This window comes from Jaculus jaculus, chromosome 18 (genome assembly GCF_020740685.1).
Source record: "Jaculus jaculus isolate mJacJac1 chromosome 18, mJacJac1.mat.Y.cur, whole genome shotgun sequence".
Taxonomy (NCBI): domain Eukaryota; kingdom Metazoa; phylum Chordata; class Mammalia; order Rodentia; family Dipodidae; genus Jaculus; species Jaculus jaculus.
Window position 1 is genome coordinate 29,905,124 of NC_059119.1, and position 24,744 is coordinate 29,929,867.

Sequence of the window (24,744 nt, forward strand, 5' to 3'; positions counted from 1 at the left end):
ACAGGCAAGCGCTTAACCACTAAGCCATCTCTCCAGCCCTTATTTTTAATTTTTATTAACATTTTACATGATTATAAAAAAAATCCCATGGTAATTCCCTCCCTCCCCCCACTTTCCCCTTTGAAATTCCATTCTCCATCATATTACCTCCCCATCTCAACCATTGTACTTGCATATATACAATATCAACCTATTAAGTACCGTCCTCCCTTTCTTTCTCTTCCCTTTATATCTCCTTTTTAACTTACTGGCCTCTGCTACTAAGTATTTTCCTTCTCACGCAGAAGCCCAATCATCTGTAGCTAGGATCCACATATGAGAGAGAACATGTGGTGCTTGGCTTTCTGGGCCTGTGTTACCTCACTTAGTATAATCCTTTCCAGATCCATCCATTTTTCTGCAAATTTCATAACTTCAGTTTTCTTTACCACTGAGTAGAACTCCATTGTATAAATGTGCCACAACTTCATTATCCACTCATCAGTTGAGGGACATCTAGGCTGGTTCTATTTCCCAGCTATTATAAATTGAGCAGCAATAAACATGGTTGAGCACGTACTTCTAAGGAAATGAGATGAGTCCTTCAGATATACGCCTAGGAGTGCTATAGCCAGGTCATATGGTAGATCAATCTTCAGCTGTTTTAGGAACCTCCACACTGATTTCCACAATGGCTGGACCAGATTGCATTCCCACCAGCAGTGCAGAAGGGTTCCTGTTTTTCCACATCCCCGCCAACATTTATGATCATTTGTTTTCATGATGGTGGCCAACCTGACAGGAGTGAGATGGAATCTCAATGTAGTTTTAATCTGCATTTCCCTGATGACTAGTGACGTAGAACATTTTTTTAGATGCTTATATGCCATTCATATTTCTTCCTTTGAGAATGCTCTATTTAGCTCCAAAGGTCATTTTTTGATTGGCTTGTTTGATTCCTTATTATTTAACTTTTTGAATTCTTTGCATATCCTAGATATTAATCCTCTATCAGATATATAGCTGGTGAAGAATTTTTCCCATGCTGTAGGTTGCCTCTTTGCTTTTTTCACTGTGTCCTTTGCAGTGAAAAATCTTTATAATTTCATGAGGTCCCAGTGATTAATCTGTGGTTTTATTGCCTGAGAAATTGGGGTTGTATTCAGAAAGTCTTTGCCAAGACCAATATGTTGGAGGGTTTCCCCTACTTTTTCCTCTAGTACTTTCAAAGTTTCAGGTCTGATGTTAAGGTCTTTAATCCATTTGGACTTAATTCTTGTGCATGGCGAGAGAGAAGTATCTCTTTTCTTCCTTCTGCAGATATATATCCAGTTTTCCCAACATCATTTGCTGAAGAGGCTGTCTTTTCTCCAATGAGTATTTTTGGCATTTTTATCGAATATCAGGTGGCTATAGCTAGCTACTTGGGCTTACATCTGGGTCCTCTATTCTGTTCCACTGATCTACATGTCTGTTTTTGTGCCAGTACCACGCTGTTTTTGTTACTATGGCTCTGTAGTATAGGTTAAAATCAGGTATGATGATACCACCAGCCTTATTTTTGTTGTTCAGTATTATTTTAGATATTCGAGGTTTTTTGTGATTCCAAATGAATTTTTGGATTGTTTTTTTTCTATTTCCATGAAGAATGCCTTTGGAATTTTGATAGGGATTGCATTAAAGGTGTAGATTGCTTTAGGTAAGATTGCCATTTTCACAATATTGATTCTTCCAATCCAGGGACAAGGGATGTTTCTCCACTTTCTAGTGTCTTCTGCAATTTCTCGCTTGAGTGTTTTAAAGTTCTCATTGTAGAGATTCTTTACTTCCTTCGTTAGGTTTATTCCAAGGTACTTTATTTTATTTTATTTTTTTTTTGATGCAATTGTGAATGGGAGTGGTTCTCTGATTTCATCCTCTGTGTGTTTGTTGTTAGCATATATAAAGGCTACTGATTTCTGTGTATTTATTTTGTATCCTGCTACATGGCTGTAGGTTTTGATCAGCTCTAACAGTTTGCTAGTAGAGTCTTTAGGGTCCTTTATGTATAGAACCATGTCATCTGCAAATAATGATAACTTGATCTCTTCCTTTCCAATTTGTATCCCTTTTATGTGTGTCTCTTGCCTTATGGCTATGGCTAAGACTTCCAAAACTATATAAAAACTATATAAAACTATATAAAAGTGGGGACAGTGGACACCCTTGTCTTGTTCCTGATTTTAGTGGAAAAGTTTCCAGTTTTTCCCCATTTAGTAATATGTTGGCTGTAGGTTTGTCATAGATAGTTTTTATTATATTGAGATATGTTCCTTCTATTCCCAGTCTCTGTAGGACTTTTTATCATGAAGGGATGTTGGATTTTGTCAAATGCTTTCTCTGCATCCAATGAGATGATCATGTGATTTTTGTCCTTCAACCCATTTATATAACGTATTACATTTATAGATTTGCGTATGTTGAACCATCCCTGCATCTCTGGGGTAAAGCCTACTTGGTCAGGGTGAATGATCTTTTTGATATATTCTTGTATTCTGTTTGCCAATATTTTGTTGAGAATTTTTGCATCTATGTTCATGAGGGAGATTGGTCTGTAATTTTCTTTTTTTGTTCTATCTTTGCCTGGTTTTGGTATCAGGGTGATGCTGGCCTCATAGAAGGAGTTTGGTAGAATTCCTTCTTTTTCTATTTCCTGGAAAAGCTTAAGAAGCAATGGTGTTAGCTCTTCCTGAAAGGTCTGGTAAAATTCAGCAGTGAATCCATCTGGGCCTGGGCTTTTTTTAGTTGGGAGATTATTGATAACTGTTCGGATCTCCATGTTTGTTATAGGTCTATTTAAGTGATTAATCTCATTTTGATTTAATTTAGGTAGGTCATATAAATCAAGGAAATCATCCATTTCTTTCAGATTTTCATACTTTGTGGAGTATATGCTTTTATAGTATGTCCCTATGATTTTTTGAATTTCTCTGGAATCTGTTGTGATGTTACCTTTTTCATCTCTGATTTTATTAATTTGTGTCTCTTTTCTCTTTCTTTTGGTCAGATTTGCTAAGGGTTTATCAACCTTGTTTATCCTTTCAAAGAACCAACTCTTTGTTTCATTAATTCTTTGGATTTTTTTTTGTTTCTATTTCATTAATTTCTGCCCTAATCTTACATTTTTTTAATTACCTCTTCTGCAATGGTCCCTGAGCCTCAGAGGGTGTGATGGAGATGTCTCAGCGATGAACACTCAACTGTCACCCCTACTCAGCACTTTGAGGAGTTCTGAGTCTGCCCAGTAGTCAGTCACTGCCATCTGAAAAGAGAAGCATCTATAACCAGTGATGAGGACAGCATTAATATATGGGCAGAAGCATAAATATTTAGAGGATAATTTGATGAGTATAATGTATCTATTAAGCCAAACAACAGTAGACCCCCCCCCCCCATCCTGGCCTTATATCCTCCCAGCCATAAGCTTTTTGACTAGGTTCTCAGAATCTGGCATGAATCTCCCCCACCTCCGATGAAGTGGGCTTCACATCCAATCAGAGGGTAGTGGTTACCCCCTAGCAGGCATATTGCTATTGCACTAATGGGCACATCTTGCCTAGCTGGCCAGTTGTATACCTTGAAGGATTCACTACTGGTTAAGACTATTGATGACTAATCTCCCCTGCAGCAGGGTGCATAGCACTTTCCAGTGTGATGACAGCTAGCCAACAGGAAGGAGGCTTCCAGCTCAGCTCAGTTCTAGCTTGAGCTTGATTTCTCAGTGTCCTATAACTGAAGCATGTTATATCTTCAGCAATAGGGCAATAGGGTCTTACTATCTAGTCTGGTGGGCACCCAAGAGCCTTGATAATAGACTATTATGCACTATTTTTAGAATGAATTTTTGCCTAGCAAGTATTGCTTAGAGTAAAAATAGCATAGCAGGAAGTACCAGTGGCCCTCCCAGGGAGCGCCTGGGCTCCTCTGTGAGTATCTGTGACCATACCAACACAAATGGCACAGGTGCTTTCTGCCTGTTTCATATGTGAGCCTACCTGGGCACCGAGAGCTATCCCTCCTTTCTAACAACTGCCTGGTGGTCTGTCCTGGGGTTGTCACATTGTCACCTTAGTCAGCTCTAAGCTGAGGGGCATTGTGATGATGCCAGCTCTGAAATCCTGAAGAACAGTTGTTGTAACAAGGTAAACATGTAATTGCAAGTGTGGTTACTATTTTGTGGAGGGTTTACCCTTTGCTTTGTCACCATTAGTGTGTGACCATGCTTTCTCCACAAGCCTGTGAACATAGGCATTGTTTAATTGTCTGTTTCTTGCTAATGGTGTCTCATACGTTCATGTTTCAAGTACCCTCTGTACATTCCCAGTTTTCCTTGTAAGTCATGAACTTCATGTACTATAATTTGAGGTCACTTATAAACATGAGCTCTAGTTACTTCTTACTATCCTTATCAACTCCCTCCTCACTTTCTTGGATTAAAAAGAAGCTAGCCAGGCATGGTGCGCACACCTTTAATCCCAGCACTTGGGAGGCAGAGGTTGGAGGATTGCCATGAGTTCAAGGATACCCTGAGAAGACATAGTGAATTCCAGATCAGCCTGGGCTAGAGCAAAACCCTACCTTGAAAAACTAAGGGGGAAAAAAAGCTATCCTGACCAGTGAGCCCTTGTGACACTACATCTCCTGCTACAGAATACACAGACAAGGGTAGAGACCTGAGACCCCAGTGTTCACAAGTAGCTTTGCTGGTACAGGAAAAGAAGGCCGGACATAGGTCTGCAACAGAGGAGGAGGGGGGTGGTAGAAAAGGAACCTGTGTAGTAATGAAGCGAGGAGGAGATAGGAGTGATTGGCAAGGGGTGAGAAGTGTCATGCAGTGAGAATGTGGGGTGTGTCCTCCCATCTTCAGACATCAAGCCGACCTGGGAGGTGTGGCAGACTCTCAAGAGATGCCAGTTCTGAAGTCAGGTTACTTGGGAAGTTTTCTTTCCTCATATTTTTTGACAGCCTTGTTAAAAATCTTTCCATACAAGCTGGGTGTGGTACCTTTAATCCCAGCACTCAGGAGGCAGAAGTAGGAGGATCACTGTGAGTTTGAGGCCACCTTGAGAGTACATAGTGAATTCCAGGTCAACCTGGGCTTAGGGTGAGACCCTACCTGGAAAAACAAAAACAAAACAAAACACAAACTTTCCATACAGTGCCTCTAGTCGGAAAGACAACTATTAAAGAGAGTGGAGTTAGCAGAACAAATGGTCTCAAAGTGTTCATTATTCCTAAGAGATAGTCAAGTGCTTACCACATCTTAAGGGATATTTGTGAGCATTTTCTCTTGTAAGATTTCTTTATACTTCTATCATGACTGGACAGTCTCCCTCGGATCCAGCAGTGCTTTGGGAATAAAGAGCCCCTGTTTCCTTGGCACATTCCGATTCTCCCACTGTATAGTTGCACCTTTTTTCAGTAGCTGCCAGGTCCTGGGTGATCAGACCCCACTGACTGGAGAATTCAGGTGCTCCCCGGCCATTTTCCGGGTACCACCCTGTCTCTGCGTTCGAAAGAGAGCTGGCAGGCCCCATGCCTCAGGGTCCCCAGGGAGATTGCTGGCCTTGCACTACCCCTGACTTCCTGCATCTAACTGAGAAACTGGGTTAGAAGCTGTAGGCTGCTTTTGGCAGTCAGGCCAGTCCTCTGGATTCCTGCTGGACTAATTAATTTTCCTGAGATTGCTACCAACAACACATCAATCTCCCTGAAGTCACTCTGGTTCTGTAGATGTGCTCTTTAGCTAGAGACTCATATGGGAGTTGTAGTGGTCCCATGAACCATATTTATCGGTATTGTCAGCATTTGCTGAAAATACTTTTGTAAAATAACAGTAAGTAGATCTTTAAAACTTGCTTGAAATTGTATGATCTAGAAAATCACTGGGCAGCTTCTTGAGGCTTGGACCTTAGCTTCCGAGTGGCTTGTGCTGTTCTCCATGAGGTTGGTGAGGGTGAGGTTAGAGCAGGACCATTAAGCAGAGGATGCAAGGACTGTTTGTGTCCTGAAGAAAAACGTGGCACCTGTTCCATCCCCTTGCCTGGCCCTTTCCATCTTGGAACATGGATGACCACTGTCGCACTGGCCTTGGTGATATTCATGCACACACTGCCTTGTGAGTTCTCTGTGGTACTTTTGGGGCAGAAATTAGGTGTGGATGTGTACACATGCCACGTGTGTGTGGACGCGCCACTGCTTCCTCCTTGAGGCTTTGTCTGTTACCAGCCTCCACCACCTTGCTCTGAGTCTTGCCTGTGCCCTTACTTGGACATATACAGATACAGCTGTACCCCAGATAAACTTTTTGATGTGGATTCATTGAATTTCATGATGGGAATGGCAGACCTTTTGTCTTAACTTCTGGTTTCTGTCAGACCTGCCTCCTCCCAGGACACTGACTTTGGTTTTAGACATGTTATCCAGATAAGATCCCTTCCTCTTTCCACAGGACTCCCCTCCCCTCCCCTCCTCTCCCTCCTCCTCCTCTCTCTTCTTTTGGTGACAAAAACCTGGCATCCCTTCCCTTCTTCCTTCCCTTCCCACCTTTCCTAGATAAGAAAGTACAAGTGGTCCCCAGAGGGTGATATCCTAAGACAACAGGGAGGGACTAACTAGGCGATTCTTTTCATCCCCTATGGGAATGGGGTGCCCTTGTCCACACTGAACTTGACCCACCATGAAGGGTAAGAAGTGACCATATAGTAAGGGGCCCGGCGCACGGATACAGCTGGGCGTTCCTTCTTCAAGTTGCTTTGGGAAGGGTAATGATGACTCATCTCTCTTAAACACTGTGGCTAGCTGTTACTGTCAGAGTTTATTTTTAGCCTTTCCTGTGATGGCTGAACAGAGCTGGTCACCACCAGAAGTTCGTGAAGGCTTTCAGTTTCAGAATGGTGTTAGGAATAGAAAACAGAGAATATCTAGAGATTGTAAGAGTTTGGGCATTTTTAAAATAGGTGTTCTCAGTCTGCCTCCATGTGGTGATTGACAGTACAGCCTTGGTGTCAAAAGCCTTGTTTCTCTACTTGGGCCAGAGGCATCCCCACAGGGTGGGTGGGTCCTGAGATGGTTATCTGCAAGGAAGGTGCTGAAGGAAGAGAAAGCTGGCCCATTGAAGTGGGTGGAATGTGGCATGTCCTCCACAGACTCGGGGCTCTGTGATTAAGCCTCTACTTAGCACCCAAGTTGGTGACACTGTTTTGGAAGGGGAGACTTGCTGGAGCTGGAGGAGGTAGGTGTGTTGCTGGGGACAGGCTTTGGGGTGTTTTAGCCCAGCTCCACTCGCCACAGACAGCTCACTCTTTCTACTTCCCTCAAGCTGTGGGGATATGATGCCCGGATGTTTGCTCATGCCATGTCTCTGTCTGGGTGCTTCCAGGTTCTTGGGGTCCTTTTCAAAGAAACACACAGAAGGGCCCCTGATTATTGTCTGGGGCTTTTTATGAGGGCTCAGGAAAAAGAGGAATTGGCTACTAGTGAGCGTAGTGTGAATGGCTTTCTTATTTATTTATTTAAGAGAGAAATCCTGAGAAAGAGAATAGGAAAACGAGAATGCAGGGCCTCTTGCCACTGCAAATGGACTCCTGGTACATTTGCCACTTTGTCTGGCTTTATGTGCGTACTTGAGAACCAAACCCCAGGCTGGCAGGCTTTGCACGCGAGTGCCTTTAACCACTGCACCAACTCCTCAGCTGGGTTCTCTTTTTTTATTGACAGGCTTGGATTATGTAAGCCTTTATTCATTGCACATTTCCTTTTCCAGGATTATCTGATTTTAATTATATGCATGCCCAATCATACATAGGCATAAGACAGAAAATAGCAGAGTTTCCCTAAAAGTAAAAGTTCACTCAGAGGACATAGTATACTTCACTGCACATGCACTCAGAACTGGCTCAGCCATGTCCTTTTCCCATGTATGTTTTGGGACGGGCTTTATTGAATACAGGATGTTGCATAGGGTTTTCGAGGAAGACCAAGTCACCCCACTCCTTGAAGTGAGGTGTACATGCAGCTTGATACAGATGAGGATCCCAGGTTGCTAGGTGCATTGTTAGGAAAGGGTTGTTGATTAGCCCACACCAAGTTGGAGTCCCAGGTTGCCAGGCTATCCCTGTGCTTGCCTGCCTCCCTGGGATAGCCTTAGAAAACTGGGAGCTTGTTCCTAGGAAATTGTGGGTCAGGGTGGAGCAACCCTGAAGCAAGGACCAGGACTTAGCTATGTTGAGCAGTAACGTGGGCTTCAGGTAACAGAATTCTGTTTCCTGTAGTCTTTTGGTTTTCACAGAGCAAACACTCTACTAGACTCCATGTCCTAAGGAGGGTTGTGTATATTTACAGGTACATGCCATGTGATGATGATATGGTCAGTGACTGACTGCATATGTGACAGTGGTCCCAGAAGATTATAACTGAGCTGGAAATTTCCTGTTCCCTAGTGACATTTTAGCTGTCTTATCATCACAGTGCAGTGCATTACTTGTGTGTTTGTGGTGATGCTCTGGCCAGTTGCACAGAAGTACAGCTCATACGACTGTGCCACTAGCCTGGGTGCTTCCTGTGTCACCGTTTTTCATTGTTCTGGAGTGTGGTCTTCTACCATAAGCTAGACACAGTGGCACATACCTGTGATCCTGGCAGGCTGATGTAGGAAAATCAAGAGCGTGTGTCTGAAAACAGAGAAAGGTGTTTACTTTTAGCGCACTGTGTTACATTGCAGCAGCCTTATCCATCACGTGGATCTCAACCCTGGATCCTAACAAGAGGCCCTGTGCTAGCAAGGCTTGTGCAAATGAGCCTTGCACTGCTTGTATAATAGTGAAATCCCCCACCATCAGGAACATAGAGACCCTTTGAAGGCTGGAGGGTGAGTCTTGCCAAAGCCCAGCAGGGCACCAGAGGCTGAGGTGGGAGGCATCTAGTGGTGGTTTGCATCCTCTCCTTGTTCCTGTTTTCCTGTGTCCACTTCTCACTGTGATATTTCTCTTTTTCCAAGACCTTTCCCCTAATTTTGGCTTGTTCACTCTTTTCCTTCATTCGCAATTGCAAGATGGGACTTCTTGGGAGCATCCTGTGCTCAGCCTCCTCCTGGACCTGTGTTGAGCTGTGGATCAGCGGGCCTCTGGTCAGGTGGTCTCACAGAGAGCGGCTCACTGCGTGTGAGGGGGTCAGGTGGAAGAGCAGGGACCTGGTGAATAAGCAGGTGCTGGCAGCCCAGAGGCCTCAGGCTCATGTTTTCTTTACATTGACATAGGACCTTATAGTAGTTGGTTTCTTGACTTGCAGTTAGGTTTCAGTGTAAAGGAAATAAAAGGTCCTTGGTTGGCAGGAGCTGATGTTCTGTGGCCTTAAGTATCTCTTAGCTGTACTGTAATTCACAGGTTAGAAAAAGTACTTTTAGACTTTTAGGGACCTAATGCATGTTCTTTGCTGAGCAGTGGGAAGTGGCAAGCATGCTTAGAGTTTTCTACCCTCTGCCATTCACAAGGAGACAATGTGTCCAGGTCCCTTGGCTCCTTGCTGAACCCTGACTGAAGGTGTGTCATTACAGGCTGGGAGTCCTCCGTCCACGACTGCTCCGGTGTCTGCCTTCTCTCGCACCTCCGTGACGCCATCGAGCCAGGACATCTGCAGGTAACTGCTTCAGGGGCTCTGACGGCCTGTGTCACCCGATACACTTTAGTGTTCCCTAACTTTCCATTTGCTTGATCATGTTGCCTTTGGTCTTTGCTCACCGAGTTGCCACACTAAGCTCATTTCTTCACTTTGATGTCTGCTCTCTTTTAAAATTGTTTTCACTTTCTGTGCTTTATCCCACTGTTCTGCATGCAGTTCCAGTGCAGTGTTTTCTGAGTGTTGTCACCACAGTCCCGTGCAGTCTGCTGTTGTCTTGAAAGCTCCTCGATGCCAGAGTTCTCTGACACAAGGGCTTACTGTGACAGTTATCTGTAAAGACACATTACAGGCACCTAAGAGAAAGTCCTTTGATTCAGACCGGGACCAGGCCTGGAAGCCTGCTAAGAATACTAAGGCCAGAAGACCACTCAAGTTCTCAAAGTCACTAAATGATGTGGGTGAGAAGGCCCAGGATACTTTGGAAAGCTTTGACTATATGGAAAGAACTTGTTCTGAAGGGAAATTGGTTCTCCCTCAAGATCCATGTCTCAGAATGAACAGGCTCCAGCGTAAAGAGAAAAGAGCACCACAGCATTGCCCACCTCCTGGCTATCCCAAACATTCTCATGTCTTATCTCTTTCTGCCAACCATTCAGCTGCCTCAGAGGGGAGAGCTGGTAAGGGGGGCATATGCATCCCACTTTTGGAAGAGAAAACAGATGGTGAGGCCAGGTCCAGAAGCCACCGACTGCTGCGGTATCTGTTCTCACTCTCTCACAACTCCAGCACCAGCAGCCTGCACAGATTCCATGAGCTGGAGAGCCATGCAGGCCGCCTGCACACCACCAAGTCCTCCAGCTGGCTGGCAGGCAGCACGGGATTCTGCTCTGACGAAATGGGGGATGATGACGTCTTTGAGGATACTTCATCTGCCATACTGAGAAGCAGGGTCCTGCGGGCGCCCCTCTGCTCTGTGGAGAAGGACAGTGACCTGGACTGTCCTTCTCCACTCTCTGAAAAATGCCCTCCCATCTCTCCTGTGTCCACCTCAGGGGATGCCTGCAGGTTGGTTTGCCAGGAACCACCATCTGGCCATCTCTGTCACTCCTCCATAACCTCATCTTGCTTTAATATGTGGAGTTTCAGGAAAGTGAAGTGATAAGACATTTGAAGTCAGTTGCAGTGCTGTTATTTTTCTCCAGGAAAATGGTGTGCTGACGCCACTGGAAAAACTAATTTGGAAAGATAAAGAAGCTCACATATTAAAAGCCAAGATGACTCCTCTCCACTAAAGTAACTAGACTTGGGTATGAGACCGGAAGAGGGAAATGGTTTCTACACCTTTCCAGCCAGCTCCTCCCACCCTATCCTCCTTTTGACAGTGGCTGCTCTCCAGTAGCTCCTCCCTCCCTCCCTTCTTCTTACCTTAGGCGCAGCCATGCCTGCCCAGGCCCTAACTCTCAAGCCTCCTTGTCTGGCCCAGAGCTAAGAGCTCACTTTCTGCTCTTGCTCCTGTGCCTCCCCCAGGCTGATCTTTCTGTCTCCCTCCCTTAGTGCTGTTGCATTTCTTACAGTTACCTCAGAAACCCTGTTCGTGTAACGAATAACCAGAGTCTGGTCAGGCTGGACCAAGCTCCTTTCAGAACAGGTGTCCCTCCCTGTTCCCAGCTGCTGGCAAAGAACCCTGTTGTCAAAGCCTAAGTTCTTTGAGGGTTAGTAGTTGCATCCAGCTGCATGCTTCCTTAGAAATGATGGCTGCTTTAATATTAATTCCCACTTAGAGCTTTGAGTAGTCACAGGAAACAGAAATGAAAGTGCCATGGTGAGTTTTGGGTGTAGAAAGGGTACTGTGATCTCTGCCCCATCCCAGTACAGGGCCGGGAGGCATTAGCTGTTATGCATGTGAAAGTGAGGTTATGATTTCATCTAGAAAGTTGGAATCATGGTCCTATTTTAGAAGGGAGGGCTCTGGTTTTGTTTCATGTTGACATTTTTCTTCTACTTTAATGTCTTATGTCCTGGAAGATGACTCTGTGTTGCCTTAGATTTGTCCTCCAATGAAGTTTGAAGTCTTACCAAAAAATGACCGCTTTGTCATTTCTTGTGTCATTTTTCCCTCTCTGTTGCCAAATGCCATCCTGAATTTGCTGCCGTGGTAAGCTAGAACTTTCAGCTAGTACTGGTTGCTTTCATTTGTGTTTGTGTTTCTGTGTTCACAGTCTGACCTGTGGTGTTTGTTTCTGAACATCTCTTTGGAGTGTCACCTGCCCTGTTATGGACCATTCTCGTAGTGACTGGCTTGCTTTCTGCCACAGGATCTGCCACTGTGAAGGAGATGATGAGAGCCCTCTGATCACGCCCTGCCACTGCACGGGAAGCCTCCACTTTGTGCACCAGGCCTGCCTGCAGCAGTGGATCAAGAGCTCTGACACCCGCTGCTGTGAGCTATGCAAGTACGAGTTCATCATGGAGACCAAGCTGAAACCTTTGAGAAAAGTACGTGAGAAGGCGTGCTCCCGAGAGTGAGCCTCTCAGACTAGGCAGCCTTCGCCTTACCCTTCCTGTGTTCATTGCTTTAAAGCTCGGCGGCTAGGGCAAAAGAGATAACTCCGTGGGAAGAGCGCTTGCTGCTGAAGCATGCCTGCCATGGTTTGGCCCCTAGCGCCCATGCAAAGCGCTGTGTATGGTTGCGTATGCCTATAAGCCCAGCACTGAGGGGAGCAACGGCAGGACCGCCACTGGCTGCACTGGTCAGCCAGTCTAAATGAAAAGTGGGCAGTCCAGGTTCAGTGAGACCTTGTTTCAGGGAAACAAGGCAGAAGAGTGCTAGAGAAGTACACCTGCTGTCCTTCTCTAGCCTCCATGCTCATGTGCACACACACGTGTATACACCCTATGCACACACACATGTGCATGTACATACCACACACACCAAAAACAAACTTGAGGCTGGAGCTTATATTCATGTTGCACATCATTATTACTGGTACTGATGTCTAAGTTCCAACCTTCATTCATAATCCTTCTCTTTGCTGGAAATCGAGACCGCTTCGCTGTGCTAGTCACTTGATCACAGACTGTTGTTCTGTGACTTCTTAGTAAGAATTTAACATCCTGTGTGCTAAGTGTTTGTGTCTTGTCTCTAGTTAGGACAGTTGGTGATCAGTGTTTCTCCCAGGCACCCAACTTGTTTGCTGTAGCCAAGTTTGTTGGCACATGCCAGTGTTAAGTATTTACTGGACCAGAGGGTGGGTACACGGGTCACTACTGCCTTTGAAGAGGAGCTCTCCTCCTGAGTGGGTCTCTTGTTCAGACTTGACAGTTTCATAAGTCTTTCTATGTGCCTAGCACAGAAGATCTTGTTTTGAGAAATCAAAGGCCTTTCCTATCTCACAACATTAATATATAAGTTGCCAGGGGACTCACATGTGATGAGACCAATTAAATGCTTAAGTGAGGCTGGGTGTGTTTTGTATGCCTTTAATTGCAGTACTTGGGAGGCTGAGGTAGGAAAGTCACTGTAGTTAAAGGTCAGCCTGGGCTACAGAGTTAGTTCCAGGTCATTCTGGGCTAGAATGAGACCTTGCTTCAAAAAACCAAAAAACAAGCCGGGCGTGGTGGTGCACGCCTTTAATCCCAGCACTCGGGAGGCAGAGGTAGGAGGATCGCCATGAGTGCAAGGCCACCCTGAGACTCCATAGTGAATTCCAGGTCAGCCTGGGCTAGAGTGAGACTCTACCTCAAAAAACCAAAAAAAAAAAAAAAAAAAAAAAAAAAAAACATGCAATGGAACCTCTTAGATATACAGAGAAGTACACCTGGAGGGCAGGTCTCGTGTAGAGTGGAGGGAGAGACTATAAACAGTTTGGATTTGGAAATAGTTCTGGAAGAAGAAGTAGGTTTTGCAGGTGAAGGGAAAGGAATGTAGAGAGGTCAGGTCAGGTGGTCTGTGGAGAATCACACCCACCAAAGGGGTGATTATGAGCATGGTGTTGGGAAAAGTGAAGCGGCCCAGCCATGGGTGTCAAGGCATGATCGCGAATCCATACAGGTGCGAGAGACACGGAGACAATGCCTCTGTGTTTCCGTGGGAAACCCAGGGATCTTGCTAGTTATAACCCGCCCCCCCCAACCCAAAGCAGTGTGCTGTTAGAGAAGACAGCTTCCAACTACTTAAGAAAATGTTTTGCCATAACAAGCCTGTTGGTACCTACTCTGTGTTAATCTGCCATGATAGTCTGACCGGTGGATAATGTCACTGTGAGGCGCTCTGCTCTCAGCTCAGCCTGGCGGAGGCCTCATGGGCAAAGGGTATGCTGAGTGTTCACACTTTGTTCTCTCTCCGCTTCCATGTGCTTTCTTCTGATTTGGAAACCAGTAGATGGAAATGACAGTCTGGCTAAGGTCATGCGCTCCTAGAGGAGATGGCTCTGTCAAAGGCTGCTTGTAAGAGGAACTCTAAAGCATCGATTTCAAGCTGTTGCTGCCAAAGTAACAGAAGACCAAAGCGTGAGCGCCTTCTGCCATCCACCTTCACACGCAGTATGGCCGTTGCTGGTGTGTCGTGGTGTCATCACGCCTCCTCTTGCACTCATCCATGCTGGTCATCCCTTTGGGGAGACCTAACTTGCAGCGCCTGCCTCTCAGCCACCCTTTGTTCACTGGGGCTGAGATCACAGGCTCCTTTGTCAGGTCTTCACTGTCTGCTTACAGGAATAAGTGGACAGGAAGTGGCTGATGGGAGTTCAGGGTTCATCTCAGTCCAAGCTTCTCTCATTGCATAGAAAGTTGGCTGTGCCTGATACCTCACTGAAGCCAAGTGGCATATAAAATAGCTTTAGGTATTTGCAGAAACTCATCCAAGCTGGGAGAGGGAGGAAAGGAGAGCTAATTGTAGCCACACTCTCTCCCATTCTGGTCCTTTCCTCTGAGTGTGAGCCTCTAAGTGTGTCTGTGTGTGGTCTTTCCAGTGGGAGAAACTACAGATGACGGCCAGCGAGCGCAGGAAGATCATGTGCTCTGTGACGTTCCATGTCATTGCAATCACTTGTGTGGTCTGGTCCTTGTATGTGCTCATCGACCGCACTGCAGAGGAGATCAAGCAGGGACAGGTAACAGGTGAGTGTCAGGCCAAGAGGAGAGTGTCACTTATAGGCATTGAGGCCTGGGGACCTGGGGTTTGAAGCTCTGTTCCTGTTAGGCCGTGTACACCTGAGTTTCGGGAGGGTGGTTATCATGAGTGCGGCACCAACCATCCTCCTTGGATGTGTCTTCATATTTGATGGTTGTCTTCAGTGCCCAGTCAGAAGAAATGAAATTGTGCAACTCCAGGAGCTACCAAAAAAGTGGAGTAAAAGGTGTGAAAACACTGCTATCCATTTTGGGGGGAGGAGCATATGATGAGTAAAGAATCTGTTAGTGTAGAAGTTGAGGAGTTGTGTCTTACTTCAGATCCTAAATGATGTCATCTGATTGGCTAACTGAGTTTTCCCTGTTCCAGGAATCCTAGAGTGGCCCTTTTGGACTAAATTGGTAGTTGTGGCCATTGGTTTCACTGGAGGACTTCTTTTTATGTATGTTCAGTGCAAAGTGTACCTACAACTGTGGAAAAGACTCAAGGCTTATAACAGAGTCATCTATGTTCAGAACTGTCCGGAAACATGCAAAAAGAATATCTTTGAAAAATCTGCACTAACAGAGCCCAACTTTGAAAATAAAGAAGGACGTGGAATGTGCCATTCCCACACAAATTCTTCTTGCTTGGAGCCTGAAGACCCTGGAGCAGAAATCATTCATGTCTAAGGGGTGAAAGGTGTCTTTCCCTGGACACTCAACAGCGAGCTGAAGGAGTTTGTTTACTGCCAATTCTGTATCTTCTTAGGTCCTTTAGTAGCATAGACCAGGCAGGTGATTATTTATGGTGGCCTGTCTCTATCTGAACCCTCCTTGGTGAAATTTCTGGAAAGCCCTCCTGTGGGCAGGAGCCATTGTTAGGTCCCACTTCTGCGAGGCTGCTCTGTGGGTTGTGAAGTTGGAAGACCTTATGCAGCAGTGGTGGGTAGCTGGCTGAGTGCTGGCCAAACCAGAGCACAGAACAGGTCATGGGGTGAGGGGATCCATTATGCGCAGCCATCTCTGTCCTTGCCCTGGAACACAGTATTGGAAATGACTGGCCACAAAAAGGATTCCTTTCTCACTAAAGAGAGCCAGAAAGACAGGATGGTAGTAGCGCCTGCAAACCCTCGCCTCCGTGTCTGCTGATGCCGCCACATTGGCTCGGGAGTGGGTGAGGCCTTGGGGCCTGTGTCTGCTGGTGCGTGGTTCACTGAGCGAACAGCACTTTACAAAGAGAGTCTTTACCTTAGAGTACCTGTGTCTAGTGGCACCGGCACCTTAAAAAGGGTCACATTTAGAAACCGTCCCTTATTTTCACTGTTACCCTTTTTACGTCAAAATAGATCTGAAACCCTTCTTGCCTTATATATTCTAAGTAATGGGGCATCCTCTGTGTCCAGAAAACAGACTCTCAGACAGACAGGTCTGAGGCTTTTTCCTATAATAGAGTTCATGGGAATTAATGGATGCTAAGTGGCAGTTACCATAATTCCTATGATTTGAGCCTGATTCATGAAAGTCCTATCTCATAAACCTGCCCATACTTCTCTGTTGTTTTCAACAACAGAGCTGAAGGTTTTTGAGATGTAATGGATCTGAGTATAGCTGAGTACTTAGAAACTGATTTTTTGACAGAACTGGGTATACAGGGTGAGTGGACACAAACTGTTCTGGGCATGTGCTATGGACATTCCTGTGGCCCACTGTGCTGGCTCCTACCTGGAGGTTTTGTGGGGTCACTGCTGAGGGATAGGAGGTAGGCAGGCCGGCTCTGGGGTAAGACCTTGGTTTAAGTAGCAAGCTGCTATGGACCGCTACATTACTGCCCCAGCTCCCCCCACACACCCATTGTCGCCTTAACCAGACCTAACAGATAGGATCACGTAAGGGTACTTGGCCCCATGCATGATCCATTCTGTCATCAGGGATCACATCCTGTTCCATTTTTCATAAGACACAGAAAACCAAAATCACCACCATCAAATGGCCTTTGTTCCTTTAAAAAGTCTGCTTAAAATTTTCTTCTTGAAGGCCAATGTCAATGCCAGGCAAATTGTCAACTCTGGGAGTTGCCTAGGAGGCCCGAAACATGACAAGAGGGGTCTAGACTTGAGGTGACTGCCATTCAACTCTAGTGTGTGCAGAGCCTGCTACAGGGAGCATTGCAGTGCCTGGCATCCTGTCCGTCTTTCTCAGCCTTAGGCACTTCACTCATCCTGTTCAGAGTATAAGGCAGACACAGGAGTTCTTTGTGGTTCCCAGTAGAAGCCCTGAGGTTGGTTTGTTGGGGCAGATGCAGGCCACAGGGTCTGAGCCTGGAAAGGGCTGGAGGGGTGGGGGGAGGTTTTGTTTGCTGTTCCATTGTCTGCCCCCTGGGCTCTTCTGAGGAGCTTCTGTGTCCTGGCCTTCTTCTAGCCAGCAGCTGCTATCCAAACAGCTAACCCCTGAGGTCAGCCTCCCAGGCTGCATTCTGTGTTCACTGCCCCAAAGTGCAATTACCCATGGATCCTCGAAGCCTGGGCAAACAAGATAGCTACGGAGTACCCAGTAGGGAGCTGAATCTTGAGTCTACCCTGACTCTGCCCCTTAGCAACTGCCCAAACTGAATCCCCAGGCCTGTTTACCTGTCCCTGCCATCGTGCTCTAAACATTGTGTGGAACGCACGTCATGATGAGAATGGACGTCTAAGTGTGAACGCCTAACATGGCACTTAAGGTTTCTTTACAGAGGAGAATGTGCCTAGCCAAGGGCAGCCCCTGCATAGCTAGCATGGGGGGGGGGGTGCTGGCACTCCAGCATGGCTCTCATGTTGGCCTCGTGCAGACCGCCTGCTGAGGAAGGCCGATTCCCGTCTCCCTCATCTGGCCACTCTCTTCCCCCTGCCATGGTGCTTGCCACCCCTTGCTCTTCTCTCCTGCAGGTTCTAGTTCCGCATCTCTGATCCAGCGAATGACTGCGCCTACTGGTGACTTTACAACGTCTACACCGTGCTGCCTGCTAGCAGAGGCTCTGGCTCTGCCCAGTATCCCCTAGTCTGGGAGGTCTGTCTCTCCCATTCCTCCTCAATTTGCATCTGGCTTTAATAGGAGGATGGCATATGGCTAAACCAAATCGACCCGGGATGCAGCTCAGGGCCAGGTGAATGGGAAGAGGAAGGCAGCCCGGGTGTGCCGCTGCCAGCCCTCTCTACACCCATGTGTACTAGTCCCCCTGGCACACTTCTCACTTTTCCTGCCTAAAGTCGTTTGGGATTTGTGTCCACGTTTACTGCAAAAATTTCCCAGAAACCTTGTTAAAGTTCTCTTCTTATCCTGGGCCCCTGTGTCTCCTTTTTTGCTTCAGTCCAGTCTTAATCATGTAGGCCTAGCTTCCACTCCTGTGGGTAACTCCACCTGGCCACAGAAGTGCAGGCCTCAGGTTAGCGGAGGGGATCAGAATTGCTCAGGACATTAGGCAAGGCCTGGAGGACAGGAGGCCTTGGGGTGAGGGCAGGCAGGGTGCAGAGCCACGCTGCTCCGGATGCGGCTGGATGCACAGGAAAGCTGGTCCTTACATCTGTAGCCCCATGGGGAGATGGAAACATTGGGAAATAAAACATTTATTGTTGTCTTGGGAGTAATTGTTGAAGTTGTACAACTGATTGGTGCACATTTAGATGCAATGTTTATAGAAAGTTGATTGTTAATAAAAACCAAATTTACACTGGCATGTGTGGTGTAGTTTCTAAAAGACACTTCACATTTTACATTTTTTCTTAACTTAGAAAATTTCTAGTTATCTAAATGTCTAGTTTTGTACACTTTTGTGTATGTTCACTGTTTCTCAGTATTACCACTTGAATAATTCTCTGTACAGCGGTTTTGTTTGTGCTATACCTGGGGTGTCTAATTGCAGCAATAAAACCTTTCTTTATAAAGGATTATTGTCATCAGAGCATTTTCCTGTGGGGAAGATTGAAGGCTCTTTCCAGGTTCTGTCAGCCAGATCACACAACAGGAAAGAATGCTAGTATTCTGATGGTATGTTTCCCTCCGAAATGGGGAGTGTGGGTCTGAGGTGAGAGGGACGGGGTGAGAAGGGACTGAGCTCCCACACTGCTTCCTGCTGCTCCAAGCATCTGGAGTCCATGTAGACTTCCACTGCTGGCCAAAGTCGAGTTTGGGGTGTGTCCAGCAGCAGGAACAACTGATCAACATTTACTAGACCGAGCAAGCCTGAGTACCAAAGTTCCTGGTGACAATGCTGCTGGGTTGCATGTCCTGGCTGGCGCAGGATGGCTGTCACTGCTTCTCCGACTGCAAACCGCCCATGGGGCTGTGAGGGCCGAGGACCAGCCACTGCTTCCCTGGTATGCACACCAGGCTCCAGGGAAGAAAGGGAGGCTGGGCTCTCCTGCCTGCTGGGCTGCTAGCAACCATGGGGGTCAAGCAGAATGTGAGGCCATTGTCTCTGAGGGACTAGAGGGGAGGCCTGTACGCAGAGGTGACAATGCCTACAAGCTTCTGACCTATTTTTCTTTTTTCTTTTGTATTTTTTTACAAAAAAATTACAAGATTTTTATTGGCTAAATTAGCCCTAAAACAGAATAATTTATATTCCTTCATGATCTGGTATGGGTAAGATTTTAAGAGGTGCAGGATTTAGTCCAGTATTGAAATAGGGACAAATGGCATTGCTGAAACCATCATTAAACATGTAGATGAGAGAATTATTATTCTTATCATAAAAGGAGACTTCACCTAATTCATAGTCCAAAAAAAAAATGCCAATCTTACTGGGCCACGCTGCAGGCACTCCCTGCATTCTCATGGAGCCAAATGCGACATGCCCAGTCCTGGAGTACAGTCCAATGGCCCAAAGGCCTTCAACAGGCGAGGGCTGATTCTGCCAGGTCCTGGGGAAAGAGTCTTCACACACACCCACAGTCCACTCATGTTTTCTCCCCACTTCCACCTCCCAGTAATGACGGCCAGAAACGAACTTCTCAAAGCCCAGGATAGAAGGGAGAAAGTAAACCTCTGAGGGCTATCACAGACATATTGTTTGGCTGTAGTAAACTGCCCAATTTTTCTGTCCTTAGAAACTACAAGCTGAACATGGGCTGTGTCAAAATCGAAATTCACATCTGTTTGAAATTGTTCGATAACTCTGTCCAGGCCAGAATACAGTGGAGGGAGACTGAATCCGTATTCCTTTAAGCGGAACGAGAAGACTTTGGGACGCCTCGGGTTTCGATGCCGGTGATAGATGCTCCGAGCGCGGGTCAACAGCACTGCATTGGAACGCAGGCCCTTGTCCCACGATTCCCCCGGGAGGTGCTTTAATGTGGAAGCATGGTCTGAAAGACTGGCCAAGCTCTCACTAAACTTTGATAAAATGCCCAACCCTTCAACTTCCATTTCCTTCAGCATAGCCTCCCACTCATCCTGAAAAAACTGTCTAAACTGCTTGAATTCAGAATGTATTGCTTCCTTCCTCTGCTCTGCCATCTTCCCCAGACCCAGTGACTTGCTGCCTTGCAGGACTATTATTCGTTCAACCCGTTCCACATTATTTTTCAGGGGCTCGATGCTGCTTCCTAAAATTTTCCTGTGGTCAGGGGCCACTTTCTTAATGCGGCAAATGTGATGCCTCTGGTGTTTGATGGAGACGGTGCACTGGCTACATAAGACCTGCTGGTCCTTCATACAGAAATGGGTGAGAATCTGCTGGTGCTTCTCGCGTACCACGGTGTCCTTCGGACTCTTCCTCTTGCTTCCTCGGATCTTCAAACGCCTGCAAATTTCAGCCAGGTTACGGAGCTGGCGGTTCCTCCTGAACTTCCTCTGCGAAAAGCAAACTTGGCAGACAGGGCATGGAAAGGCATCCTTTAGACCTTTCCAGGACCTGCTGAGGCAGGCATAGCAGAAGTTGTGTCCACAGCTAATAGTAACTGGGCCTTTGAGGTAATTCAGACACATGGGACAGCCGCACTCCTCTTAGGGGTTCCCCAGGGCTGTCTCGAACTCCATCAGAACGTCAGTGAAAGTGGGAGGTGGTGGGAAAAGGCGACGTTCCCTTGGGAGCGTCTGCCTCCCCGAAGCTCAGGATCCAGTGAGGGGTGCTAGCCCTTCAAGGCTTCCGGAAGGGCCAGTGGTAAGTCTCACTGGCTTGACTTGCTGATGCTCACTGAAGTCTACCACTTCAGCTCAGACGAAGAGCACAATTCGAAGTTCGTCACTCTGTCATGGGTTAGCTTATCAGAACAGATGTTTAATGATTTTCTTCAAGGATGCAGCCACAGGTCTAATGGACCAATAATTCCTGCACCAGGTAGAGCAGCGGCCGAGGCTGGAAGCGTTGCAGCAAAGCACTCAGTCTCTTTTTTATTTTTTAAGAGAAAGAGGATTGGCACACCAGGGCTTCAACTACCAAAATCGATCTCCAGATGCTTTTGCCACCTACTGGGCGTGTGTGACCATGCGCTTGCCTCACCTTTGTGCATCTGGCTTATGTGGGGTGTGGAGAAAGATCGAACATGGGTCCTTAGGCAAGCGCCTTATCCACTAAGCCATCTCTCCAGCCCTGAGTGACATTTTTGTGTGGCTTTTCTTGGGGAGATAGGAAGCAACCTCTGTTTACCCTAGATAGGGCACCGAGGAAGACCAAAGAAACAGTTCCACCCAAGTCTTGCTTAATAATACAGTGAATTTTGCAGTGGTTGCTTACAAGACTATAGGTGACTGCAAAGTAGCTGCATCGTAGAAACCCCCCAACATGAATGACAACTTCAAAACTCTGAGAGCACGCGTGTGCTTACGCGTGGGTGGTGACGCCAGGAGGGGAGGCTCTCCCGTGAGCACACGCATGTGCTTACGTGTGAGTGATGATGCTAAGAGAGGAAGCTCTCTCGTGGGAACATGAGGGGTTTTTGGGATCCTGATGAATGCTAAAAGTTTGGGGGAACCAACACCTGATGGCACCTTTCTTGATGTAGTCCTACTTTTGCTGTTTGCTCCCGATATACTTGTGTTCTTCCTCACAACCACAGTGATGGGCCAGGGCTGCCCTGGCACTCACCTTCTGAGGGCCGATTCTGTCACGGGTGTGGTAGCCCTGCCATTCCAAAGCAGCCCCCCGTTTGGGGAATAACCCTGTTTGAAAATGTGCCTACGTCCGTGTGTGTATGGGTGGTCTAGCTTATTTCCTCCTACAATGGCAAAGTTTAGAAAGCAGCTGAGACAGATTGCATAGCCCACAAAGCCCGAAATACTTACTTTGAATGTCATTGTAGACAAAATATTGCCAACTCTCAATAGTATTTCTCCACGAGCTCATATTTTATGTCCTGGTCTATTAGATAAGTGCCATTTTGAGATGTTGTACACAATTAGAAGGTGAGACTTTATGGGAATTCCTTTGGTCATTAAGGGTGAGTCATCAAAGTGACTTTAGTCTGTTCCTCTTGTCTCTTTGCTCCCTAGCTGAAGATGTTTCAGCCATTCTTCAGGGTTCTTGTGCCCTGTCACAAAGGACGACGTGGACAGATAGCAGAGGGAGAACAAATGAGGAGGACTTTGTCCTTGTGGGAGACCACCGCACAGGAAAAGTGAAATGCTCTGTGGTGATAGGACGGTTACAGTTTCGTTGGCCATCAAGTGTTAGAGGTCTGTACCCTTGGCGGGTTGCAGGAGAACAACCAGGAGAGGTCCCGTTTGCAGCGTTAGTGAATAGAGTAACTGGATATGCTGACCCCGCGAAGGCCTTGAAAAGGAGGAAATTCCTCTGTGCTGTTTAAATTCCTCTTCTGACCACAGCTAGATGGAACATCTGTTTCAAGGCCCTGAGACCACAAAAAGCAGGTCCATAAGTTAAGAACAGGACAGGCCTGACCTCAGGGACTGTGGTCACTGGGCCTGTCTGAAAAACAAGTCAGCAAAAGGAATGACCACATACCTTTTTTTTTTTTTTTTGGTTTTTCGAGGTAGGGTCTCACTCTGGTCCAGGCTGACCTGGAATTAACTCTGTCATCTCAGGGTGGCCTTGAACTCATGGCAATCCTCCTACCTCTGCCTCCCGAGTGCTGGGATTAAAGGCGTGCACCACCACGCCCGGCTTCACATACCTATTTTTAACTTCCCCATTCTTTGCCCTTTTTTTACTTTTCCCGCCCCGATCCCATAAAATTCCAGTTCAGCTATGCCTGAACCTGCCGCAGCCTCAACACCTGTAGAGGGGCTACCAGTCCCTTCCTGATCTTCATTCTAACAATAAAGAGCAGACCATGGCCACAGAGGTTGGTTTCTCTTTCTTTCGATCTCATGTCACCTTCAGTTGGTCCAGGTCCTGATTGTGGCCCAACATCACTGAGGCGGGGCCCAGGGCTACCAAAGTGCACATCCCGTGGTAGCAGGAGCTAAGAGCTGCCAGCGCTGAGGTTCCCAACACAGCAGAAGCTGGCAAGCTGGCAGCAGGGCAGGTCCTGTTGGAAAGGGAGCTGGGAACCGTGTGTCGCATCAGAGCAAGAACTAGAGGCTGCAGGTCTCCCCCCGAGGTGAGAGTGAGGGCGGGCACCAAGAGCACAGACCGGGTCCTTTGGTGGCACAGAGCAGGTCTGTGTCCAGGTGCCTGTAGAAGAAGCAGGGACCATTGGAGAGAGAAGCCGTGGTGGTTCTGAGGCTGAAGTGGGTCCAGCACACAGGTAGCTCTGGCGACTAGACAAGCATGCTTGAGGCAGCATTTGAATTTGTAGCAAGTCTGACAAAGATGAGGGGACTCTGTGCGTGTGCAGGGGGTTATTTCAACCTGGGAAGGCCTTGATTGGCTGGGTGCCTGCAAATGGGCACAGGGACCAACTGAGAGAGCCTGTCAGCCTGGGAGGGGAAAGGGAGGACCCACGGAGAGATGGCGGCTATATTTCCCTTGTCGCCACGGGGACGAGAGCAGAGCTGCTCCTGGCTGTCAGGAAGCACATGGCAAAGCAGTTCGCATGGCATTTGAAGCTGGAGCCCCACTTGCCAGCTCCAGTCACAGCAGCGTCCTTTCTCAAGGAAGTGGGAGCTTTCCTCTACTAAGGGCTCCTAGGGTAGTGTGCAACCCTTGCTAGAGGCTCAAAGCTGTGAAGCCACTCAGCCGTGTATTCATTATACTGATGATTGAGATGAGTTGCTAGGAAGCTTGTGTTGTAGGCAATTTAATCAGGAACACAGGCCCTCAAGGAGAGAGAGACCTTCATTTTCCTGGAAATCTGACAATAAGGCAATTCCAATCAAGGAGCTGAAATCCTTTTTTTTTAAAAAAATTGAATTTATTTATTTATTTATTTATTTATTTATTTATTTATTTATTTATGAATGAGAGAGAATGGCATGCCAGGGCCTTCAGCCACTGCAAATGAACTTCAGATGCATGTCTCACCTTGTACAGCTGGCTTACATGGGTCCTGAGGAATTGAACCTGGGTCCTCTGGCTTTGTAGGCAAGCACCTTAACTGCTAAGTCATAAGGAGCTGAACTTCTAAGAGAACTTCTATTCCTCCAGGTCAATGGTTGCCGATTTACCAGGGTGCTGGATGACCACCTACCAGTCTTTGCCCAGTGTTCACCCCATTTCTGATCCCACAACTTACTTAGACTTTTAGCAACCTGTCCACTTTCTGATATATTTAGAATTTTTGTGGGCTTCCCCTGAGCCCGCCCAGTTTCACCTTACTTCACCAATCAGAGATCACCAGATGTGTCTTGGTAGACCCAGCACAATCCACCTGTCTGACCTCTAACTTTCATGAGTCATCATTTGGGCTTGTTCCAAGCCTATAAAAGCCACTGCAGGTCTGAATGCCAATGGCAACTCTTTTCGAGTCCCTTCTTTTTGTGGAATTTTGTTCTGTCTCTTTCCAATAAATCTTGCCTGGATACCCTTCTTTGAATGCCCTCTGTCATAGGTACCTTCATGTTGCTGGGACAAAGCACCTGACCGAAAGTGGAGAGGCTGTATTTTGGCTTACAGTCTTG

The 24,744-nt window shown here is 46.8% G+C and overlaps 1 protein-coding gene and 1 pseudogene across 5 annotated transcripts in view; one reads left to right on the top strand and one right to left on the bottom strand.

Annotated features, from left to right (window-relative positions):
• Positions 1–18,671, top strand: part of Marchf8 (membrane associated ring-CH-type finger 8) — a 141,602-nt gene extending 122,931 nt beyond the window's left edge. For 4 of the 5 annotated variants that reach the window (XM_012948666.2, XM_045137182.1, XM_045137180.1 and 1 more), the window contains 5 exons: positions 9,572–9,654; positions 9,853–10,701; positions 11,952–12,132; positions 14,607–14,754; positions 15,137–18,671. In XM_012948666.2, the coding sequence (XP_012804120.2) occupies positions 9,572–9,654; positions 9,853–10,701; positions 11,952–12,132; positions 14,607–14,754; positions 15,137–15,438 (1,563 nt within the window). In that variant the 3' untranslated portion in view covers positions 15,439–18,671. The remainder of the gene's footprint in view (positions 1–9,571; positions 9,655–9,852; positions 10,702–11,951; positions 12,133–14,606; positions 14,755–15,136) is intronic. The other variant, XM_004658051.2, reaches the window with a different exon arrangement.
• Positions 18,672–19,352: 681 nt separating this feature from the next.
• LOC123455753 lies at positions 19,353–22,994 on the bottom strand (annotated as a pseudogene).
• Positions 22,995–24,744: the final 1,750 nt, after the last annotated feature.